Source organism: Schistocerca nitens, chromosome 3, assembly GCF_023898315.1.
Source record: "Schistocerca nitens isolate TAMUIC-IGC-003100 chromosome 3, iqSchNite1.1, whole genome shotgun sequence".
Lineage (NCBI taxonomy): Eukaryota > Metazoa > Arthropoda > Insecta > Orthoptera > Acrididae > Schistocerca > Schistocerca nitens.
The window spans coordinates 127,781,850-127,807,337 of NC_064616.1; the positions used below are offsets into that span (position 1 = coordinate 127,781,850).

The 25,488-nt window shown below is 41.2% G+C and overlaps 1 protein-coding gene across 1 annotated transcript in view; it reads right to left on the reverse strand.

Annotated features, from left to right (window-relative positions):
- The window catches only part of LOC126248071 (ras GTPase-activating protein raskol-like), a 406,601-nt gene that overhangs the window by 13,563 nt on the left and 367,550 nt on the right, over positions 1-25,488 (reverse strand). The window contains exons 5-14 of the mRNA XM_049948722.1: positions 24,752-24,846; positions 9,653-9,747; positions 9,375-9,525; positions 7,824-7,897; positions 4,966-5,067; positions 4,356-4,540; positions 2,147-2,316; positions 1,734-1,896; positions 1,311-1,569; positions 514-662 (exon numbers count right to left, since the gene is read on the reverse strand). Of these exons, the coding sequence (XP_049804679.1) occupies positions 514-662; positions 1,311-1,569; positions 1,734-1,896; positions 2,147-2,316; positions 4,356-4,540; positions 4,966-5,067; positions 7,824-7,897; positions 9,375-9,525; positions 9,653-9,747; positions 24,752-24,846 (1,443 nt within the window). The remainder of the gene's footprint in view (positions 1-513; positions 663-1,310; positions 1,570-1,733; positions 1,897-2,146; positions 2,317-4,355; positions 4,541-4,965; positions 5,068-7,823; positions 7,898-9,374; positions 9,526-9,652; positions 9,748-24,751; positions 24,847-25,488) is intronic.

Genomic DNA, 25,488 nt, shown 5'->3' on the forward strand with positions numbered 1-25,488 from the left:
TCTAGACTTTCAGTTTGATACGTCTCATAATGTCATTATATGAAAATTATTCATGAAGGACGCAAAATGAACAAATGAATATTTTTAGTGTGTCTGTCTTGGAATCTACAGCCATTTACCTCATGATTAATTACATTTCGGTTTTGTAATGGAATTGGTTTTTACCATATTGATGCATTCCTGATTTGGAACTAATTATTCAAATCAACAGACAATTATGTATTTGTATATTTTCATTCTCTTACGATGTGTATAAATGTATGTACTGTATGTGTATACAAGAATGAGATGAAACCTTCCAATGTTGTTTATTAATCTTCCCTAGAATTGTGTGATCATAATATTTTGTTGTGTGATATATTTGACCCTCTCTTGTGTACTGCAAGCATGTAGCTATAAGAATATTGGCAATGCTTAATGTTCAAGAACACTGAAATACATTAAAACATTACAATAATGACAAACACATAAATTTACTGATTTTTTCCAATTCTGCATAACACCTTAACCTACCATGTGTTATGTTAAATAGGCTCGGAGATAAAATGGCTGGGCATAAGAAGCGTAAAAATATAGATGCTGATATTAGGTTATCACTGATATCTTCTCGCCCCATTTCAGTTAGCCTCTGTCGGAAAGTGTAGAAACACTCACGCAGCTCTCTGAAAAACAAAAAATGAATATAAATGACAAAATGTAGGAGAAAATAGTAATAGGCAACACTATATATATAAAATTTTACAGCTTGTTTCAGAGCTGTTAGTATGCACATTTATTATGGTGTCATAGTAATAAAACATATGTATGTGATGATATGATATATTCGCTACAGCAGACAGCTCCTCAGTGGAAGAAGCTAGTGTGTCTATCTCTCTATGGATTTCTTCCACAATATTCGAGTTTTGCACCATACATCAGTGCAAGCACTAGTATCAGTTACATCTGGTGACTAGTGCCGTGTGCAGTCAGTGTACTTCTAGAAGCCTTGAATAGTAAGTTTAGGAAAATGTTCACCATCATTACCATAAGTAACTGTGCACTGTCAGAGATGATTGAATAAACTATCAACTGTCTCTGTTTCTGTCAGTGACAAAGTACCACCAGCTATAAACTGCACCTTTCAGTTAATTCATGGCTTAGTCACAACTTTTCTTCCATTTGTGCTTATTCCCATTTTTATGTGTTTCAGTAAAAAATGCTAAGTAATAGTACAAAAACATTTACAACTATGTTAATGAGCTTACGAAAATATCAATCTGTACCTTTATTGTTTGTCTCGAGTAATTATAGCAACAGTTGAAACTACTTACACTGGAAAAGTATTATGGGAAGCCAGAATGCGAGACCAAGCCATCTCGACAGCTGCTCGCAGATTAGATTGCTGACGATGAAGGGCAGCAACACTCGACACTTTAAGAGGATCGACTTCACAGTCGTAGCCACTCTCAACGACAGCAGCCACAAGATCCCCTAAAGTATCTTGTAAATATCGGTCTCCCACAAGCTTCAAGTAGGCTTCCATTGCTTTGGTAGCAAGTGAATTTCCCCGAAATGTCAAACGTTCATCATCTGGAAGACAATTTACGTGTAAACCAGTGGGATAAGGTCATACAGAAGAGTTAAAGAAATCTGTTTGATAAGTATCTTAAAAGTTCACATCTTAATGTGACAGAAATTAAAGGGAATACACTTGAAAGAAAGTTTTAAATCTTCAAGTATTTTGAAACTCTTACCAATTCGATCAATATCCATCATTACAACATCTGCCAGAAACTCTCTTGCCATTCCTTCACGTTGCATAACATGCACAAGAGCTGTAGCTATATCCTCCTTAGCTTTTACACTTATAGCAGGCTCCAAGACTTCACATAATATACGGTACTCAGTTTTCAGAAACTGAAATAAGAAGAATACATCAGAAAGGTTTTGACTGATGAACACATTTTTTATATAAAAATGGAAGAAACATTTAAAATCATCTGCTGACATACACATTATTCCAACAATAATTCTATCATACATACATACAATAGTTAGCTTGAACCAAATTAATTCTAAACACATTGAAACATTTTTGGCGTCACAAATTCATGTTATTTTCCAATATTTGATTGTGTTTATATTTTTATTATTAAATTTCTCATACCTGTAAAAATTCATCATAGACATGCACAGGTAGAATGTCAACTGTCTGAAATCTGCATTTCACCCTTAAAGAGGGGGGATCCTTTGAAAATCCTTTATCTGAGAGCACAGGGTACCACTTCTCTGTCAAATAACGTGATGTTACTTCATGAACTGGGATACAAACACTACCTGTAACATAAGACAATGATTTCTGTAATAAGAAATCTGCAATTATCCATGAAAACTTATAGCACAAAACGATACTTAAAACTGAAAAAGAAATTGAGCTCTGTCTTCTCTCATTTTAAGCTTACATAAATCTACAAATTTAATCATCACTAACATTTGGTTCAAAAATCATGAAAGAAGGCTTTACATATGGAACAGAGCTGGAGACGCCGGAAGGTTTCAAATTGATTATATAATGGTAAGACAGAGATTTTGGAAACATATTTTAAATTTTAAGACATTTCCAGTGAAAGGGTGGACTCTGACTACAATTTATCGATTGTGAACTGTAGATTAAAACTGCAAAAAGGTAGGAATTTAAGGAGACAGAACCTGGGTAAGTTGAAAGAAGGAGAGGTTCCTGAGTGTTAGTGAGGGAGCATTAGGCAATGATTGACCACGACAGGGTAAAGGAGTACAGTAGAAGATGAATGAGTAACTTTGTGAGACAAAATAGTGAAGGCAGCAGAGGATCATATACGTAAAAAAGAAGGTGTTACAAATCCTTGTATATCACAGAATATCCTAAATTTCATTGATGAAAGGAGAAAATATAAAAATGCGGCAAATGGAGCTTGAAAATGAAAAAGATCCTTGAAGAAAAGAAGCAGCTGCATGAATATGAGCTGAAAGGTGGAAGGTGTATACAGAGGTTCTATACAAGGGAGATGAATATTATAGGAAGGAAAGGGGAAGTAGTTGAAGTTGAGATGGAAGATATGATATTGTGAGAAGAATTTGACAGAGCACTGAAAGACCTAAGTTGAAAAAAACCCCTTGGAGTAGACTACATTCCATCAGAACTACTGATAGCCTTGGGAGAGGCAGCCATGGCAAAACTATTCCATCTGGTGTGCAAGATGTATTAGGTATTCAGAATACCCTCAGACTTAAAGAAGAATGTAATAATTCCAGTTCCAAAGAAAGCAGGTGCTGACAGGTGTGAACACTACCAGTCTATCAGTTTAATAAGTCACTGTTATAAAACACTAACATGAATTCTTTACATAAGAATAGAAAAACCAGTAGAAGCTGATCTCAGGGGAGAGCAATTTGGATTCACGTGAAATTTAGGGGCATACGAGGCAATACTGACCCTATGACATAAAGGACAACAAAGAAAAAATTGGAGTAGGAATCAAAGTTGAGGGAGAAAAAATAAAAACATTGATGTTTGCCAGTGTCACTGTTATTCTCTCAAAGACAGTAAAGGACCTGGAAGAGCAGGTGGAAGGAACGGACAGTGCATTGAAAGGAGAATATAAAATGAACATCAATGAAAGCAAAACAATGATAATGGGGTGTAGTCCAATTAAATCAGCTGATAAAAGAATAAAATCAGGGAATAAAAACTAAAATTAATGGATGACTTTTACTATTTGGGCAGCAAAATAACTGATGATGGTTAAAGTAGAGAGGATATGAAATATAGACTGGCAATGGCATGTGAAGCTTTTCTATAGAAGAGAAATTTGTTAACGATGAACATAAATTTAGAGTTAGGAAGTTTTTCTGGAAGTATTTGTACAAAGTGTAGCCATGTGTGGAAGTGAAACATTGAAGAAAAATAGTTTAGACAAGAAGAGAATAAAAGCTTTTGAAATGTGGTGCTTCAGGAAAATGCTGAAAATCATATGGATAAATCATGTAACTAATGAGGAGGTACTGAGCAGAAGTAGGGAGAAAAGAAATTTGTGGAACAACTTGACTAAAAGAAGGGACTGATTGGTAGGAACATAGTAAGACATAAAAAGAATCACCAATTTAGTACTGGAGGAAAGTGTGAGGGGTAAATATCATAGAGTGAGATCAAGAGATGAATACAGTAGTAAGCAGATATAGTAGTATATAGGTTGCAGTAGTTATACAGCAATGAAGAGGCTTGTACAGCATATAGTAGCAGGGAGAGCTGTATCAAACCAGTCTTCAGACTGAAGGTCACAACAACAACAACAACTACAACAACAACTGTTTGTAAAAGCAGAAAGTTATATACTTACCAACAAGAACATTTTTATCCCGTTTTTTCTTTCTGTCAGCCTCACGAAAGAGATTAATATTTATCATGTTTACAAGGGGTAAATTGTGAAAGTCAAAGTGTTCTCCCCAGAAACACATTTCACCCTTCTGTTTTGATGATGTTCTGGCATAAAGTGTCTTATCAAGACACAATTCACAAAAATACCTGAAAACAGAACACAGTGTTTAAAAATCAGACAATGGAAAATCTAGGATACTGTTACATTGTTTAAAAAGTAATTCTCTTTATCTGCTCTACTTAATGAATGCATCAGTAAACTAACATGCATAAATTTGAGCACTTAATAACTTGCCAAAACTATATTTATCCTACAGGATAGGTTCACATAGTGCAGTCAGTAGAGCTCTGTGTGTTAAATGTAGATGCTGAATGGAAACCATTGGATGGTAAGCCGTTTTAATCCACTGTGAATGTTCAACATAGTATACACTCTGTTGTGTCTATTACTGAGAATACATAAAGCTACTATCAGGGCACAATGTAAAGAATTACACATTTATTTAAGTCACATATAAATGCAGTGGCATATAAGAAAATTACATTAATAATCCAGGGGAGAAGATACTAACCTCTTCTTATTTGCAAGCCCCTTTGCTTCCAGTATCCATATCTTCATAGAATTGTCAATACGGCGTATGTTCTCTTGGTGTGGCTGCACAGTTTTCCGCACACTGAAATAGTCAAATATTTCTTTAAAATTATTGACAATTGTGTCAAAATTTAAATCATTCACCTCTCTCATGTGTGTGTGTGTGTGTGTGTGTGTGTGTGTGTGTGTGTGTGTGTGTCCACTTTGCCTACTTGCTGTCTAAGGTTTTACTGATATATATAAACCATCCTTGTAACCATTGATGCCACTTCCTTATACACAAATATTCCGCACGCCCAGGGCCTCGCTGTGATGGAGCACTTCCTTTCATGCCGATCACCTGCCACCCTACCTAAAACCTCTTTCCTCATTACCTTAGCCAGCTTCATCCTGACCCACAACTTCTTCACTTTTGAAGGCCAGACATACCAACAATTAAAGGGAACAGCCATGGGTACCAGGATGGCCCCCTCGTACGCCAACCTATTCATGGGTCACTTAGAGGAAGCCATCTTGGTTACCCAGGCCTGCCAACCCAAAGTTTGGTACAGATTTATTGATGACATCTTCATGATCTGGATTCACAGTGAAGAAGAACTCCAGAATTTCCTCTCCAACCTCAACTCCTTTGGTTCCATCAGATTCACCTGGTCCTACTCCAAATCCCATGCCACTTTCCTCGACGTTGACCTCCATCTGTCCAATGGCCAGCTTCACACGTCTGTCCACATCAAACACACCAACAAGCAACAGTACCTCCATTATGACAGCTGCCACCCATTCCACATCAAACAGTCTCTTCCCTACAGCCTAGGTCTTCGTGGCAAACGAATCTGCTCCAGTCCGGAATCCCTGAACCATTACACCAACAACCTGAAAACAGCTTTCGCATCCCGCAACTACCCTCCCGACCTGGTTCAGAAGCAAATAACCAGAGCCACTTCCTCATCCCCTCAAACCCAGAACCTCTCACAGAAGAACCACAAAAGTGCCCCACTTGTGACAGGATACTTTCCGGGACTGGATCAGACTCTGAATGTGGCTCTGCAGCAGGGATACGACTTCCTCAAATCCTGCCCTGAAATGAGATCCATCCTTCATGAAATCCTCCCCACTCCACCAAGAGTGTCTTTCCGCCGTCCACCTAACCTTCGTAACCTCTTAGTTCATCCCTATGAAATCCCCAAACCACCTTCCCTACCCTCTGGCTCCTACCCTTGTAACCGCCCCCGCGTAAAACCTGTCCCATGCACCCTCCCACCACCACCTACTCCAGTCCTGTAACCCCTAAGGTGTACACGATCAAAGGCAGAGCCACGTGTGAAAGCACCCACGTGATTTACCAGCTGACCTGCCTACACTGTGAAGCTTTCTATGTGGGAATGACCAGCAACAAACTGTCCATTCGCATGAATGGACACAGGCAGACAGTGTTTGTTGGTAATGAGGATCACCCTGTGGCTAAACATGCCTTGGTGCACGGCCAGCACATCTTGGCACAGTGTTACACCGTCCGGGTTATCTGGATACTTCCCACTAACACCAACCTGTCAGAACTCTGGAGATGGGAACTTGCCCTTCAGTATATCCTCTCTTCTCGTTATCCGCCAGGCCTCAACCTCCGCTAAGTTCAAGTTGCCGCCGCTCATACTTCACCTGTCTTTCCACAATATCTTTGCCTCTGTACTTCCGCCTTGACTGACATCTCTGCCCAAACTCTTTGCCTTTACAAATGTCTGCTTGTGTGTGTGTGTGTGTGTGTGTGTGTGTGTGTGTGTGTGTGTGTGTGTGTGTGTGTGTGTGTGCGCGCGCGTGCGAGAGAGTGTATACCTGTCCTTTTTTCCCCCTAAGGTAAGTCTTTCCGCTCCCGGGATTGGAATGACTCCTTACCCTCTCCCTTAAAACCCACATCCTTTCGTCTTTCCCTCTCCTTCCCTCTTTCCTGATGAAGCAACCGTTGGTTGCGAAAGCTTGAATTTTGTGTGTATGTTTGTGTGTCTATCGACCTGCCAGCGCTTTTGTTTGGTAAGTCATGGAATACATGTTGCATATTTATTTTTGTGATTCTATACAATATTTGCAGTTTCAGCATATTTTTAATTGTATTTGACATTTCTCCATCCTATAAAATAATCAAGTCATTTGCTATCTAGCTGCTTTTAAAGGTGTTTTCCATCTCTGATGATCTTTATGTCAACAGGACATTAAGTCATAATTTTCCTTGCACCCCATTTTAAGGTGGATCCCAGGACATTCAACTAATGGTAGATTTCAGGTAATAAAAAAATAATAATGCTGTATGAGCCATCAGGCTGGTGCAGGTCTTTCAATTACATGCCACTTCAGTGACTTGCGTGTACGTAAGCCACTAGCACCTGGCATACCGAGATGGTCTCTCATATAAGTACTAACGGTGCATGACATTGCTTAACTACGGTGATCAGGAGGGAACCAGTGTCCCAGTATGGCAAGTCCACTGCTTGATTTTGGGTGAAACATTAAGAAATCATTGACATAAATGTTATTCAGAGAATGAAAGACATTCATTGAAGAACAAGAAGATGATTTTATGGCTATTGATGTAGATGTAGTTTCTTTCAATTGCCATCAAAATTCCCTCCACCTCTCTTCAAAAATATGATCCCTGATGAGAGTAGGCTACACTGAGCATGCATACAGAAGATAATGAAGTAGAACTGAATAGTTGGAGTGTCTTTCCAAACGTTCTATCATCATCAAGGAATTGTTAATTTAATTTAATTTAATTAGTGTATGATTATCACACAAAATTTCATATCATTGTAATGCTATGACACGCTCACTGCAAAATAACCGTACCTGTGCATCCACTTGTCACGTTCATCTGCAGTGCGGCATGAAATATACCATGTATTCCCATTTGGTGGTGTTATCTGGAACATAGTAAAATTCACACTTAAAATTGCAATCCTATCTCATTTGATTTACATCTACCATATTTAATAAATCAATAACATGAGTCATTCACAATGATTTTAATCCTTCATGATTAACACGAAGTACAGAAGCAGAACATATTTGTTATCATTAGTTGTTCACATTGGATTGCAGTATGGCACTGAAATGTAATTAAATGTGCGGATGGCATTCTTAGATAGGAGTCACCTTCTGTGATTTTGGCCGCCTGGTGATAGTCTTTATATTTGATGCCACATCAGCAACTTGTGCATTGATGATGATGAAATAACGATGAGGCCAACACACACACAGTCCTAAATGGAGAAAATCCCTGACTGGGCTGAGAATTGAACACGTGGCCCTGTGATTGAGAGTCAGCAATGCCAACCACAAGATCACTGATTATGCATTCTGCAAAACGTTAGTTGTGAAATACCCTTTGGCATCATGTTACCTCTTCTAACCATCATGTTAATTTTCATACTCTAACAGAGCAGTTTTTCTTGCTGGCCTGAATACTTAAATCCATGTTACAGCCTACAATATGGAGCAATCTGCCATTCATTTACTAAATGTTGTCAAAACAGTTTTGACTACCATCTTTAACAACACAGTAGCTTTTACACTCTGAGACTAGCAAGCTGAAATCTGACAAGGACTCTTCTTCTGCATCTTTCCTGTTACAGATGCACATTACACAAAAAGATTACTTTTGGTAAGCCTTCATATATGCGCTGAAGAGCCTAAGAAACTGGAACACCTTACTAATATTGTATAGGGCCCCCGCGAGCATGCAGAAGTGCCACAACATGCCATGGTGTGGACTCAACTAATGTCTGAAGTAGTGCTGGAGGGAACTGACACCATGAATCCTGCAGGGCTGTCCATAAATCCGTAAGAGTGCAAGGGGGTGGAAATCTCTTCTGAACAGCATGTTGCAAGGCATCCGAGATATGCTCAATAATGTCCATGTCTGGGGAGTTTGGTGACCAGCGGAAGTGTTTAAACTAAGAAGAGTGTTTCTGGAGCCACTCTGTAGTAGTTCTGGATGTGTGGCATGTTGCATTGTCCTGCTGGAATTGCCCAAGTCTGTCAGAATGCACAATGGACATGAATGGATGCAGGTGATCAGACAGGGTCCTTACGTATGTGTCACCTGTTAGAGTTGTATTTAGATGTATCAGAGGTCCCATATCACTCCATCACATCAGATGCAAACATATAATGCTAATTTTGTAATGACATTCTCTTCTGAAAGGTAACAAAACTGATAAGGACATATAGCCAGTAACGAAAGTAATACAAAAAATGATGGTCTTGTATTATTATGCAAAGGTATTTAATAGATACTGGTATTTCAAGTCTTACAATATGACTCAGAAATGGAACACAAAAACCATTTTCAGTTAAAAGAGTATAGAGGAGATCAAGAAAGCACTATTTTGGACAGACCTGGAAGCAGTGATCTCTTCCCAACACAGATGGGTGCAACAACTTCATCTCGACAGGTCCAGCACCGAGGTCCAGAGTCTGCATAACACTCTGTCCTGACAGGAGTGACTCGTGAGAGCGACTTGTACGTAGTCGTGGTGGTCCACATACCCTGTAATTGAGATGCAAACTCCCTTAAATTCACTTCCCAATTGCTGCATTGCATTGCATTGCATTGCATTGCATTCTTGGCTATCAAGCAAACACGAAAGTAAAACTTTTCAATGTGCAGTACTTACCCTTCAGCATCAACAACCCTCTTCCTCTCTAGTTTTGTGACACTCTTAGTTCTCTTTAGTGGATTGGATCGAAATGAACGTTTGGAGAAGAAATTCTGAAAACAGAAACAGAGTTTGAAATATAGACTTTGATATATTTCTTATAGTAGCTCAAACGAGTACTGCCTATAAACTAAATATCTGTGATCTTGTAATGTATAAGCTAGCTTGAATGCCTTAAATCATTATCATCAGTTTAATTGAATAATGAAAAATAAAATAAACTGAAATTCATCTACATACTCAGTCTTTGCTTATCATGAGTACTGAAAAATTTTGAGTGACTTAAGGTTATTATGCAGGAAGCAGTTAACAGATTTTCATCACTTACTAAGTGAAATTCATTTACTGTCATGTTTGGTGATTTACATGTGTATGCAGGGCTTATATATCCCTCTAACTACCTGTTACTAACTACACATAACCAATGACCAAGTAACAGAACAAATTGATTATTCAGCCTCATACAGTTTCTCCAATCAGCAACTTTATGGTTTGGGCATAAAAAGGAACTAGTATACAAGTGATGCTTTGAGGTTGTCCTGCTGAACACCAGTCCATACATAATTTCATCATATCTACATCCAAAAAACCGCTAGGGAATATCGTGCCACATGAAATCATTAATCATTAGACAATTGTAGTTGGGCAGCGGGAAAAACATACCGCAAGATCTCTCTTCCGGTCATCGACAAACATTAATGTCCTTTGTCATACCACAGTACAGTAATCTAGCACTGCTGTCTTCTCAACCAAGTGCACATTTAATTGAGCATGGTTCCTGAAAAGATGACGATGAATACCTCTTGCAACAGTTCACACGGTATGGTGCTTCAAAGTGCACAATTATCCAGGAATAATGATGCAGAAGCAGCATGGTCACCTCAAGAGGAGATCAGTAGTTGATAGATTATGACTATCTACATCTCCATCTACATCCATACTCCGCAAGCCACCTGACGGTGTGTGGGGGAGGGTACCTTGAGTACCTCTATCGGTTCTCCCTTCTATTCCAGTCTCGTATTGTTCATGGAAAGAAGGATTGTGGGTATGCTTCTGTGTGGGCTCTAATCTCTCTGATTTTATCCTCAGGGTCTCTTCACGAGATATGCGTAGGAGGGAGCAATATACTGCTTGACTCTTCGGTGAAGGTATGTTCTCAAAACTTTAACAAAAGCCCGTACCGAGCTACTGAGCTTCTCTCCTGCAGAGTCTTCCACTGGATTTTATCTGTCATCTCCGTAACACTTTCGTGATTACTAAATGATCCTGTAATGAAGCGCGCTGCTCTCCGTTGGATCTTCTCTATCTCTTCTATCAACACTATCTGGTACGGATCCCACACTGCTGAGCAGTATTCAAGCAGTCGGCGAACAAGCGTACTGTAACCTACTTCCTTTGTTTTTGGATTGCATTTCCTTAGGATTCTTCCAATGAATCTCAGTCTGGCATCTGCTTTACCGACGATCAACTTTATATGATGATTCCATTTTAAATCACTCCTAATGTGTACTCACAGATAATTTATGGAATTAACTGCTTCCAGTTGCTGACCTGCTATTTTGTAGCTAAATGATAAGGGATCTATCTTTCTATGTATTCGCAGCACATTACACTTGTCTACATTGAGATTGAATTGCCATTCCCTGCACCATGCGTCAATTCGCTGCAGATCCTCCTGCATTTCAGTACAATTTTCCATTGTTACAACCTCTCGATACACCACAGCATCATCTGCAAAAAGCCTCAGTGAACTTCTGATGTAATCCACAAGGTCATTTATGTATATTGTGAATAGCAACGGTCCTATGACACTCCCCTGCGGCACACCCGAAATCACTCTCACTTCGGAAGACTTCTCTCCATTGAGAATGACATGCTGCCTTCTGTTATCTAGGAACTCTTCAATCCCATCACACAATTGGTCTGATAGTCCATATGCTCTTACTTTGTTCATTAAACGACTGTGGGGAACTGTATCGAACGCCTTGCGGAAGTCAAGAAACATGGCATCTACCTGTGAACCCGTGTCTATGGCCCTCTGAGTCTCGTGGACGAATAGCGGGAGGTGGGTTTCACAGGACCGTCTTTTTCGAAACCCATGCTGATTCCTACAGAGTAGATTTCTAGTCTCCAGAAAAGTCATTATACTCGAACATAATACGTGTTCCAAAATTCTACAACTGATCGACGTTAGAGATATAGGTCTATAGTTTACCACATCTGTTCGACGTCCCTTCTTGAAAACGGGGATGACTTGTGCCCTTTTCCAATCCTTTGGAACGCTATGCTCTTCTAGAGACCTATGGTACACCGTTGCAAGAAGGGAGGCAAGTTCCTTCGCGTACTCTGTGTAAAATCGAACTGGTATCCCATCAGGTCCAGCGGTCTTTCCCCTTTTTAGTGATTTTAATTGTTTCTCTATCCCTATGCTGGACACTGTGGCTGCACTGTACTGTATAGGGCACAGTAGAAATTTTCCCCATATTTGGAGAGTCATGCATCCATTTTGAAGGACAATAAACATCACTTCCAACATCAGAACAATCACAAAGTGCTAAACATCCTTGGATATCACAGTCCACACTACAATTAGTTGAAGAGAGAAACATCTGAAGAAAACTGGTATCCACACTACCCATGATCAATACAGATACAAGAACCTATGCAGAGAAATACAACAGAATTGCAGGAAGGACAGGTCACACATCATTAACAGCATTTGCAATTAGATAGAAGAACATCACAATCACAGTCCAGTGCGTGATCTCTTCAAGAAACTCAAAAGCATCACCAGTGAATTTAATCCTCATATATGGGTGGTAGACAATGAGGATGGCAACCCCATGAGATGTAAGGAAGATGTCATTGCAAAGTGGAAACATTACAGTGAAACGCTGTGTTCTGGAATTAACAACAGCATGGTCAGTCAAGTAGTTGATCAACTTATGTTGGAGACTACACTCTTATGTAGTGAAACAGAGAACACAATTCAACATGTGAAGAACTATAAATCTCCTCATTTAGACTGTACACCTGGGGAGACGATGAAAAAAATGTGGCAGGAATGTGCTGCGTTCATTGTGTACAAGAAAATGGGAAACTGGAGTTGGCCACATGACTGGCTGAAGCCTCTCTTCATCCTCCTGCACAAGAAAGGCTCAACCAAGAACTGCTCGAACTACAAACGATTGCTCTCATATACCACTCGAGCCAAATTCTCCTCTACATCTCAAACCAGCATTTGAAGCCATGTATTCAGTCTCACACATCCACAGAACAAGCAGGTTTTGTTGAAAGGAAAGGAACTCGTGAACAGATTCCCAACATACAACAAATAACGGAGAAATCTTGACAGTTCTGTGTTCCTGTTTTCATCTGTTTCCTTGACTGTAGGACTGCATTGACTGTGTTGTTTGGGAGAAGTTGTGATTAGTGTTTGCAGAGTTTGATGTCCTAATGCACTTAAGAGCTCAGATCAGAAGTCCACACAACCTCACAGCTGTGACAACAGATTCTGGTGCATCTGATTTTATCAGTGTATCAAAAGGCGTCAGAAAGGGTTGTGATCTAATCCCCTCAACTTTACGACATTTGTGCAAAACATATCATTAGGAATGCTCTTCATGGTTGGACTAACGGCATCTCAATTGGTGGCAGAACTACTAACAACATGTGATTTACAGATGATACCATGCTATAGGCAGTAGCAGAGATGAACTTGCTGAGCTACTAACAAAAGTAAACGACATCAGTCAATCACACGGATTAGGAATGCGATCTCAGTAAGTCCAAACTCGTGATAATTGATCGAGGAGCACGGGTTCTACTCACAGGTCGATTTACAGGAAGTGGAAGTCACACAGTCTTTCATCTATCTCGGGTAACCATCTATGACACGGGAAGCTGTGAAGATGAGATAAGACGACGGGTCACATTAGGGTGAGTGGCTACGAACAGAACTATAACAAACACCACAAAGGTCTGGCTAGTTGAAACACTGGTGTTTTGTGTCTCCTTTTATGGCTGGTAAACATGGACCCTTAAGGCCAGAGACAAACAGCGTTTTGATGCATTTGAGCTCTGGTGCTGGCACAGGATGCTGCACATAAAATGAACCAAAATAATGAAAAATGTGTCCATCATTAAGCAATTCACTATCTCCAGGCACCTTTCTTCTTGTATCAACCAAAAAATTCTCCAGTTCTCTGGCCATATTGTGAGAAGAGTTGGAGAAAGTCTAGGGGCCACTGTAATGTGGATGTCGACAAGTGCGATTGTGGTACTCTACGAGACATGGTACACCTCCTGGCCTGTCCAAATTTTCCCTCCAGATGCAAACTCGACAATCTGTGGCTGGACAAGAAAGAAGCTACGGACGTGGCTCGCTACTGTGCTGAAAGGCTACGATTTGGTTTCCGGACACGAAAAAGCGAAGTAAAGCAAAGTAAGCAGGCTCTATGAGAAGCTGATAACCATCCAATACGGAGACGCATTTCGACAATGCAATCACAATGGTAGTAGCATTAAGTAAAAGTTGGTAGTGAGACCCCTCCTGGGTCTATTCCTACTCCGCAGATTGAGAACTTATCCTTCCAAGACAAAATAACACCGATCATCAACTAAGGCACAGACTACTTCGGAGAACAATATCGACAGTGTGTCACGACAACAGACATAACATGAGAGCTGAGCGAGATGGTTAACAACACTTTTTTTTTGGGGGGGGGGGGGCAGGAAGGTTGTTCAAATCCCTGTCCCAACAGGTGGATGCCAACACAAATTTTTCAACAAGCTACACCCTGTTCATCAACTGTGCTATTGCACTGTCTCTAACAACTTTGCCGTCGACGAAACGACTACTTCCCTTTAGATTTATTTCCAGTTTTCATTCCACTGGACTAGAGGTTCCTATGACTCGAGATCATGGTACATGTCGTAACGTTTCTAAAAGTTACTACTTTGGCGAAATTTTGTACTTTTTTGAAGTACAACTCAGTTTCAAAATTTCGTTTTTAACTCGATCCATCATATCATACTGACAACTGCAGAATAAAATATCCAACACAAAAAGCGCTAAAGATTACCGCCGTACCCAACATATGTTGATTAAATTCTTATACTTATGCAATACTCAATCCATGAGCAACTGGATTAGAGATCTCCGTTGTAATGCAGAGAGAGTGGCTCTGTCGCTACGGCGAATGGAATAGTTATGCCGGTCAAGTGGCTGGGATGTCGTCGGTCGCCATACTGCCGAAGATGGACAAGAGGCATTTGATTGTGACCAGATTCTGGGTGCTGGTAGTCCAGCAGACACTGGGCCACATTGTTAAGGGTGGATCGCCAGTTTTCGGTTTGGGGAAAACATCACTGCCTCAGTCAAATGCAACGTGTTGATGACAGGGATCGCTGTCGACTGTAAGAACAGTAAGAGCAGGGAAGAGGACCACCACAGTCCCGCAAACAGCTGCTGGACAATAACAACTGAGGGCTGACGCCGCATCCAGAACCAGCTAGTCACTATTGCTCAGGCGGCCCTACTCTGAGATGCAATGGTTGCACAAGGGGTGCTGAAGGCTGGGAGCACCACCATCCATCACTAAGCTAGTTTGTACTCAGGGCTGATATATTACTCATTTTATTTTACATATAAGCATGAGCAACACATCCGTCTTACACGAGTGACTCGCGTGCCGTCTTACATGAGTGACTCGCGTGTTTATTTGCGCCCTCATTTGAGCTGATTTTGTAAATATGCAATTACAAAAATAAATGGTTCAAATGGCTCTGAGCACTATGGGACCTAACATCTGAGGTCATCAGTCCCCTAGAACTTAGAACTACTTAAACATAATTAACCTAAGGACATCACACAGATCCATGCCCGAGGCAGGATTCGAACATGCGACCGTAGCGGTCGCGCGGTTCCAGATTGAAGCGCCTAGAACCGCTCGGCCACACCGGCCGGCTACGCTGTTACAAATGGTTCAAATGGCTCTGAGCGCTATGGGACTTAACTTCTAAGGTCATCAGTCCCCTAGAACTTAGAACTACTTAAACCTAACTAACCTAAGGACATCACACACATCCATGCCCGAGGCAGGATTCGAACCTGCGACCGTAGCGGTCACGCGGTTCCAGACTGTAGCACCTAGAACCGCACGGCCACCACGGGCGGCACGCTGTTACATTTTCTGTAAATGTTTTTATGTTGTAGATGTCACAATGAATTAATATTCTACGAAATGTGTTTTCGTACTAGTCCTAAGATGAAATTGAAATCTCAACAAATTTTCGAATTAACTACTGAATTCCAACTTCAAGCTGGGGGCGGATGGGCCTAGAAACGTCCTTGCCTACACGAGCACCTGCGCGTATTCCACGTCACAGGTTGGAAAGATTAAACACTGTAAGCACGGAAAGGGCGCACGCCGGTGACGCGGGACTTTCCATTTGCCAACAGTTCACATTTAAAGAAATTAGTGGATGAAATGGCGGCCCTAACACGTCCGCCGGCGAACAATACAGGAACCTATTGGCTGGTCATGTGCATCCGTTTGTTTCCCTACCTGTACGTTGACAGGGGCCACACCATCGCTGCAGAACACTTCACAGACATGAGGATTCTTGTGGGGTGCTTCCGCCCACTTCTCCCCTCGTAAGGCCACTAATCACAACCCCCGACGACACATCTGGAATTGCAGTGAGCGGGATGCATGGCCCTTGGACCCAGCTGGGACAAATATCCGCGATTTGTTCAGTCACGGAGCAGAACAGGTCCCTAACGTGTATTGTGGAGTCGTGTCACGACGCATCGCCGTCTTCATCGGGGCGAAAATGGGCGCTACCATTACTGGTTAGGTGTGTCTGATTCAGTTTCTCGTGAGTGTATTTATGGATCGACGACACAAAATGTCCTTCCAAACGGGCACAGAATTATCTGACGTTTCTTTGTATCTTCGTCCTTGATGGTTAGGCGAATGACAACTTTTTTGAAGACAGAAATATTTCTCGATTATTTATTCCTGTTCTCTTTTTTGCGGCACTGAACTTTCAAAACGTAGTACAGCCGATGACATGATACGCATCATTTCATGATGTCCCACATCTATTTGAAGAATTTTACTAGCACTTGCCACGATAAAGGACCTTCCCAGCAAAATGCACTCAACCTGCTATTAGTTAAACTCTGCAAAATGTATTCAACCGTAGAACTCTAAAAAATGGTTCAAATGGCTCTGAGCACTATGGGACTCAACTGCTGTGGTCATTAGTCCCCTAGAACTTAGAACTACTTAAACCTAACTAACCTAAGGACATCACAAACATCCATGCCCGAGGCAGGATTCGAACCTGCGACCGTAGCAGTCGCATGGTTCCGGACTGCGCGCCTAGAACCGCGAGACCACCGCGGCCGGCGTAGAACTCTAGTAGCAGTGCTTGTAGCAATCAATTTTCCATCTCACCACGTGTATAACTCGTAATGCACTGTATACCTATATGCCATAAAATCGAATTTGTTCCACAATTATGGCACACGGATTTCTGGACAAAAATGAGTCTTCTTTTTCCTGGTCATTATACTATTATCCCATACCTTTAAGGGGCCAGTATGATAATTTTTGGATTGGCAATGTTAGTGGTAGAGGGATGCCCCACCTGTCTGCATCTACTGTTAACAATGAGAAAGTGTGCTAATGTTACCTAAATGTTTGCGGATCGTGTAACTGAGGCAGCACTTTCGGACCAGCACAGTATTCACCTTGTCGGATGTGGGAAACCGCCTAAAAACACATCGCGGCTGACTGGCACACTGGCTCTTGTCGTGAACCCGCTGGGCGCATTCGATTAGAGGCCAGTGCCCTTTGCCGAATCCCTGAAGTGGCGGCTTTCTGGACAGAAATAAGGAACTGCCAGAATACGTCCGTCAATTCGCTGAAACGGCCAAAGTGAAATATCTCTCATTCAACAATATCAGTTCAGTACAGTATTTCTCAAATTTTGAAAATCAGTTTCTTCGAGAAATCACACCTACAACGCGGACTCCTAAATACAGCGCAGTCTTTAAAGCATCGTAGTAAATCTAACAAATCATTTTGAAAATTAGGATATTATGATTGCGAGTGCATTTCCTCAGTGCCAGATAAGTTGGGTTTAACTAATTTCATTTGTGTCATTGGAACAGCTAGTTTAAATAATTAAAGTGTTGTGCCATCCATGATATATAACTGCTGCAAAGCTCTAAAAACTCACGTTCTTTTCCTTCCGTTTGATTCTGAGCAGGTTACGAACATTACAGTTTTGCCACTAGAAATAAATAGCTTAGCACGAGGATACTTGTCACTAGAAATAAATAGCTTAGCACGAGGATACTATCAACTTGAAAGGGTAAAGTTAAATGGTCACAGACGTAAGTCCAACATTATATCGACTGGTCATTTCGGAATATGTCTACCCCCGCCCTCCCACTTAACGATTTGGCGAGCTGTGTTCATTTGAATAATCAAAGAAATGGCTGGGTGATTCTGAACGAGTCACTAGCCGTTCCTAAATTTAGATAAAAGCATACAATTCATGAGGGGCATACAAATGAGTGTTGTGATGAAAGCGCGCAGCTGGAACTAGCGATAACCGTTATGCGATAGTAGGTTATGAAGCCTCAACTCTGCTCATGACATCAGGGTGTTTTTTCAGCGATCCAGTAGGACCAAAGCGCAAATGCTGAACAGACTGAGTCTCTGATACGAAAAACGCATATGAGAAAGCATAATATTTTTCACAGGCTGTCGCCCAGGAAAGTCGAATGAACCTGAGCTACAAAAATATTACGACGATGAGAGAGAAAATATATGTCTTTAAGGAAAATGACGCTCATGACTGAATGCTTGGTCACATAAGAAATTTCATCTGACCAAGGCTGCCGCATGATACTGCTATTACAAAAAGTCTTAAAAGGCGGACAATAAAAGACAAATGAATGTTTTCAAAGAACGTTTTTGAAAGCTTTCTGCTCAAGCTCGCACGTTAACTTCGTAGAAAAACACCGTGTTATCAATTTCGGAAGTCGTTAGGTACGCCGGCCACTGTGACCGATCGGTTCTAGGCGCTTCGGTCTGGAACCGCGCGACCGCTACGGTCGCAGGTTCGAATCCTGCCTCGGGCATGGATGTGTGTGATGTCCTTAGGTTATTTAGGTTTAAGTAGTTCTAAGTTCTAGGGGACTGATGACCTCAGAAGTTAATTCCCATAGAGCTCAGAGCCATTTGAACCATTTGTCGTTAGGTACAACACCAACCACAGATGTCGTGAATGATAAGGAGTTGATAAGTAGGTCAGTTTTTTATAAAGTTCTAATTACGGGACAACTCTTCTTTTAGAAAGAAAGTTTATATTGAATAAAGCCGTACCATATAAATAAAATATGGTATTCGCCCCCTGTTCTTTTCGTAGTCATCTTACTTAAGAGTTGGACTATTTAACTGCAGCTTCACATTAAATATATATTTCTGTCACGAAATATACTGAAAGTAATGTATCAGAGATCAAAGTTAATTATAAAATCTATAAATACAACACTAAGAAAAAACTTCATTGCTCTTCTTTAATACTGAATTTGGGCCATATAGTTGCAAATTATGCTGTAAAATTTTTCCATTACCTACCCAGTGATGTAAACTGCCTGATAGATAGCAAAGTCAGGTTTAAAACTAAACTGAATATGCTCCTTGTTGACAACTCCTTGTAATCCATTAACACACAGCAATTTATAACCTTTTAGTATCTGTAGGGGAAAAGACCGCAACCAAATTTATTTTCCATTTTTGTAGGCTTATATATTCGTTCGCGAATGAAAAGGTTGGGCTTGCATGAAAAAAAGATTCATATATCAAAAGCCTGTAAGCTGACTCGTTCCACATCGTAACCGTATTTCGAGTAAACGAAATCAGTTAGTAAAGTAACTCCATACATGAGCTAACAAGAGAGAAAGCAATTTTGCGGACTTCTTGCACTAGGTGACCTGTAAGTACTTCCTCGTTATCATTCACAACACATCATCGAAATACTAAGCCCTAGTTTCTCATAAGTAGAGAAAACGTGTTTTAGTTTATATTATAGAAATACTTGGTACTGCTATTCCTATTCGACAATGACAAAATCTAGCTGACTAAAACGCTTACAGGCAGTATATCACCTGTTAGAATTCAGACGCTACTACAACAAAGCCTTCGTGTGGGTGAATTTCCCAACAACATTGAACACTGCACTAGAGGATTGTGTAGACTGAAACTAAATGCGAGTTTATTTTTGCGAAAGTATACTAGTACATTATCATCACTCCATGACTGACGCTGCGAGGCTTCCGCATCTGGAACCTTCTTTAAGAGAGCTACAGTTTCCCATCTTAGTCTGTAGGAAGGAAATGTTTCCAGTATCTGCTGGCAGGGGGTGAACTAGATGTTATTTTTTCTGTTCCTAAGGCGTGTACGTGTGCCGGAACGGTGCAACGGGAGGCGCTGAAACCCAGCAAAGAAGCTTACCAGCCTGCCGAGGTTTCAAATCTCCTGAGCGCCGCCGGATTCGTTTCAGCTCTTCACTTACTGCCAACCTACGAAAGGCGGAGACGTCGCCTCCAGTTATGGCTTTCACTAAGGTTCATATAACCTGCTACACTGTGAGACAGTTTATTCTAGTCGTGTCACAAGTCGTCCTAACTTGCATTTAGTTCGCTATTTCTTCCTACAACTCTTTTCACTTGATTTCAATAATGAATCTAACTCGTTTACTGGAAGCTACGGCTTTGATTTTGTAATATAGAATAGCGCCTCGAATGAGTAAATACAATTTATTACTTCGTACACGATCGCGATGTGGGCAGAAGAAAAACAATTGAACTGGTCAGTAATGACAGATTTCGTACCTCTCGAGGCGAGCGAAATACTGAATTTCGGAACATTACAAAAAATATTATTCTTCGCTTTTAATTTACGTATTTTCCTGGTCTCTTGGGCGAAACCCGAAATTTTTTTATGACTGTGTGAAAATGATTGCCTGGATGACAGAAATGTCTGTTTCACCATTTAAGAACGTGAGTCACGTCGGTACACACTACTCATGTCGTACAGGATGGAGGCGCACTGCAGAAGCAGAAGAAAAGGACTATGTATTGCGAGAGGACGACCTCAGACACTCCATCTAGTATTGAAATATGTTTGAAGTTGAGAAGCTCAAAAATGCGTCACTGGGTAAACGTCAACGAAGACATGCAAACGGTAGTTTCTAGGCGCCGCGCCACTCGACTTTATTCTGCGTCCAACAGCGATAACTGCGGCGTGCGAGGTCAAAAAATATAGAACACGATTAAGAACATAAGCTCTGGATATAATCTCTCTACAGAAAAAAATTCAACTACTTCTGTAAACTTCTGCACAACATCCCATCAACGGCAAAAGTGAAGCCGACTGTAAATCCGCAGATCGTACGGAGACAGGCTGACATAAATGAATGCCACAACGACGACTTGTTACTACATATTAGACATATATGTTCATAGCACAACCAAAAGCTACGTTGTCATACACGACAAAGAGAGAACCGAAAAAAAGAAAAAAATATCTGCAGTCTGTCCACCTTGCTGCTAGTATAGAGACACGCAGAGGGAACTTCCAAGCAAGGAACGGAATCCGTTCACTCAGACTGCTCCCAGGTAGAATAAGGCTCTAATTGAAACTACATATTTCCTTTAATGTCCTCTTGGATTTACAGGGTGTTTCACGTAACGTGAATGTTTAATATTTCACTTAAGGATCAAGATATGGATGAAACGGGTTTCAATAATTACGCATAGGGATTACTTTTTTGTATTGTTACTACACTTAAGTACGAGGGCGTGCTGAAAAGTAATGTCTCCCAGTTTTTCAGGTGAAAACTCTCAAAGCTTTTAAGTATAACAAACTTTATTAACATTCTACATCTTTATTTTTCATATCTACATATTAATTTCTCAACATACTAACCCTGACGACGAACACATTTCTCCCAACGAGAGACAAGTTTGTTGATACCGTCACTGTAGAATGTCTGACACTGTTGACGGAGCCACAATCTCACCTCTGCCTGTACCGCTTCATCACTATCAAAGTGAAGTTCTCTAAGGTGTTCTTTAAGTTTTGGAAACAGGTGAAAATCGGATGGGGCCAAGTCGGGACTGTATGGAGGGTGGCTGATGGCGGTGAACCGAAGGCGTCGGATTGTTACAGATGTCACTGTGCTCGTGCGTGACATTGTCATGCTGAACGAGATGGTGCTCCATATGTCGACGAACTCTTCGAATTCAAAACTCGATTACAGCAAGCTGTTCCCCAAATACTGACATAGCTACGTTACACACCGCCATGTTACACGCTACAATTTGGAGCCGTCTAGTGGCAGAGGGTCGCAAATATGTAGCCATGAAGAATGAATACAGATGTAGAATGTCAATAACGTTTGTTTTATTTAAAAAGCTTTGAGAGTTTTCTCATAAAAAAATCGGTGGCATTACTTTTCAGCACGCTCTTGTATTTGATCTACTGTTTAACTGAAACACATAACGAGTTTTTATAAATGGGACGACGTCCAAGGTAAGGGAACCCGAATGGGATAAAGATCCCGTCAACGACGAACCCGCTGGAGATCAGCTCGGATTTAGACAGGGATATGGAACGTGTCCTTTCAGAGGAACCGTCCCGGCATTTTCACTCAGCGATTTACGGAGATCATGCAGAACCTAAATCTGGATGGGTGCTATTCTCCTGAACGAGTGTCCAGCGCAATAGCACTACATCTCGCCAAGTAAGGACATTGGAGATTTTTTAAAACGCAAGGACAGTAATATAAGACCTGTCAGTGGGTGTAGTGAAATTTTTCGCGGAGAGGCGGAAATTGTGCTAAATGTGAAGACATAGAATAGCGTAGTTTAACCTCAATTGATATCTAAAAACAAAAACCCAGGTCACACATTTAGCACGTGCGGTCTCTTTTTGGGTAAAGTTTTTCACGTGGCTCATCACGTCTTAATAGCGTTGACAAGGAAAAAAAAAAAAAAACGGGAGATGATAGCGAAATAGTTGAATTTCTGAACCACAAGATACGCTTCTCATCAGTTATTCAAATCCACTAGTGGATAACTAGACATTTGTATGGGTTACATCTGGATACAGGGTTTCCAGCGAAGAAGTCCCTGATTTCAGAATTAAATATCTCGAAATCTAAGATCGATAGACGAATGCAACCCAAAGTATGTTTATTGTGAAAGTTGCAATAATTTTTTTACAGAAATTATACAGAAGTTTCGAAATAGTTCGAAAAGCTGTCAACAGATGGTGCTGTAGTTGTGCAGCTGGTACAGTATCTGCGTGCATATTTAAACTGGTTCTCTACAAGCAGCCTTTGCGATCACGCCACAATCTCTTCGACATGTCCAACACTCGCAGTACGGAGATGGCGCAAGCGAGCAATGAAATTTGCCATCACATCCTGTACTGTCTCACGGGCGAATATGGAGACCAATCCATCGCTGCGCCAGTAAAGTTGCAATAATCGAACGCAATGATTCTACTCCCGAAGTATTCGCCGAGAAAGCGAAGCATCTTTTCGGTGTGATGTTGTCTGGCCCCATCGTCCATTAACCATTCTGTGCTCGGTCGATCCTTTGACGCTGTGTGGCAACAAATTGTTCCAAAATTGCAACGTAACGTACACTAGAGATATCGCGCGAAAAAGCCGCCAGTAATGGCTCTGCTGCATGTCGCAACCCAAACACTAACTTTGGGAGAATATTAGTAGCTTCGCTTCACAAAATGGTTCTTTCTTTTTTTCTTTTTTTTTTCTTGTGGGACATAATTGCTAAGGTCATCAGTCCCTAAGCTTACACACTACTTAACCTAAATTATCCTAAGGACATACACACACAACCATGCCCGAGGGAGGACTCGAACCTCCGCCGGGACCAGCCGCACAGTCCATGACTCCAGCGCCTTAGACCGCTCGGCTAATCAAAATGGTTCAAATGACTCTGAGCACTAGAGGACTTAACATCTGAGGTCATCAGTCCCCAAGAACTTAGGTTAGTTAGGTTTAAGTAGGTCTAAGGACATTACACACATCCATGCCGGAAGCAGGATTCGAACCTGCGACCGTAGCAGTCGCGCGGTTCCGACTGAAGCGCCTAGAACCGCTAGGGCACCGAGGCCGGCTTCGCTTCACACAAATGAGGCTTTTTGGAACCCCAAAATAGCAAATTTTATTTATTCACGACTCCCTCCAGGTGGAAGTGTACCTCATTTGTGGACCAGACGCAGCCAACATAAAATCCTTCATTATCATTCATTGATAGAATCTGGTTCACAAAGGCAGCCCTCTGTTCCAAAGTTGGCGGCTTTGGGTTTTGAATGGAAACGTATGTAGAATGTGTCTCAGTATTTTATGCGTGCTGGAACGCATCAAACCAGTCTGTGCTGCAATTCTTCCGGCGGATTTCCTTGGATTTTGCTGAATAATTCCAGAAACCGTGGCGACATTTTGAGGAGAAACTACATTTTGCCTGGGTCCAACGTTAGCCGCTAAGCATTTCCCACGCTGCCCGTCCGTTGGAATTTGACGAAGAGCTTGCGAATGGTTTTCGCATCGGCTCCTTTCGGAAAATTAAATCCTGTTCGAAAACTGCACTTTATTCCCGTAGGACTGCGTTCTAACCTGTGGCACTTCAGTACCAGGAAACCACGTTGTTACATGAAATACATTTTTTCAACCTCTTTCTTCGGTACGCTAATTCCTTTCACGTTTCAAAGATGGAACTGATCCCTCTGAGCTCCGACGAACTATTTATAGGCACTACGTATTGTGAATTATAGCGCTGTCTGTTAGCAGCTTTTCGAACTATTTCGAAACTACTGCATAAATATTTCGAAAACTAAAATCGATAGAGTGCAACAAACGACGTGTTTATTGTAAAAGCTGTACGAATTTTAATTTTGAAATCAGCGATTCCTTCGCTGGACATGCTGCATAAGTACTCACCACAAGCCTAGATGGCGTTAGTTCCAAGCCCCGGCTGTTGAGAACGGGGGTAGCCGGAGCGCTGCCTCGCCGACAAGCCTTCTCGTATGAAGAGTCTGCAAAACGAAACATCCATGTAGTAACACCTACCAAGATGAAACATCACATAAAATTACTATATTGGGCATTCACGATGAGATTTGCTATAGTCGAAGTTAAAATGCTGCGTAGAACGCATGGGACACTTCACAGGGTCAGCGTCTTCGCAAGCGACGGAAGGTGGTGGTGACGCATTATATTTAGGAAGCGGGAGAACTTCTGCTGGGCTCGTCCAGTACACACAAAGTGCCCAATCTGGTACAGCGCACGTTGACTTGTATGCACGTGCAAACAGACAGGAACGCAGGAAGTATTGGTGGATTCTTTATCTTTAGGTTGGTCGCGGCCACAACGTGCAAAAATTATTGAGTTACTTCTTTCACTTGACAGACTCGAAATAATAAGAGGCGCATCAGCTTTGTAATTGCAACCGTGCCCCTACATTTTAATGCCATACACGCGCGCTGATTACTTTACCATTAATCTTTCTGAAGTTTTATTCCTCAGATGTGAACAATAAATATTTACGAACATTTACAGTATCAGGCATTGCACACCCAGTGCAAAACGTAACAGAACAAAGCAATGAGATCACATATAACACTTTCCCGCTCCATTTTTACTAGGCCCAAGTGAGGTATTGCAGAGGTTAAGGATAT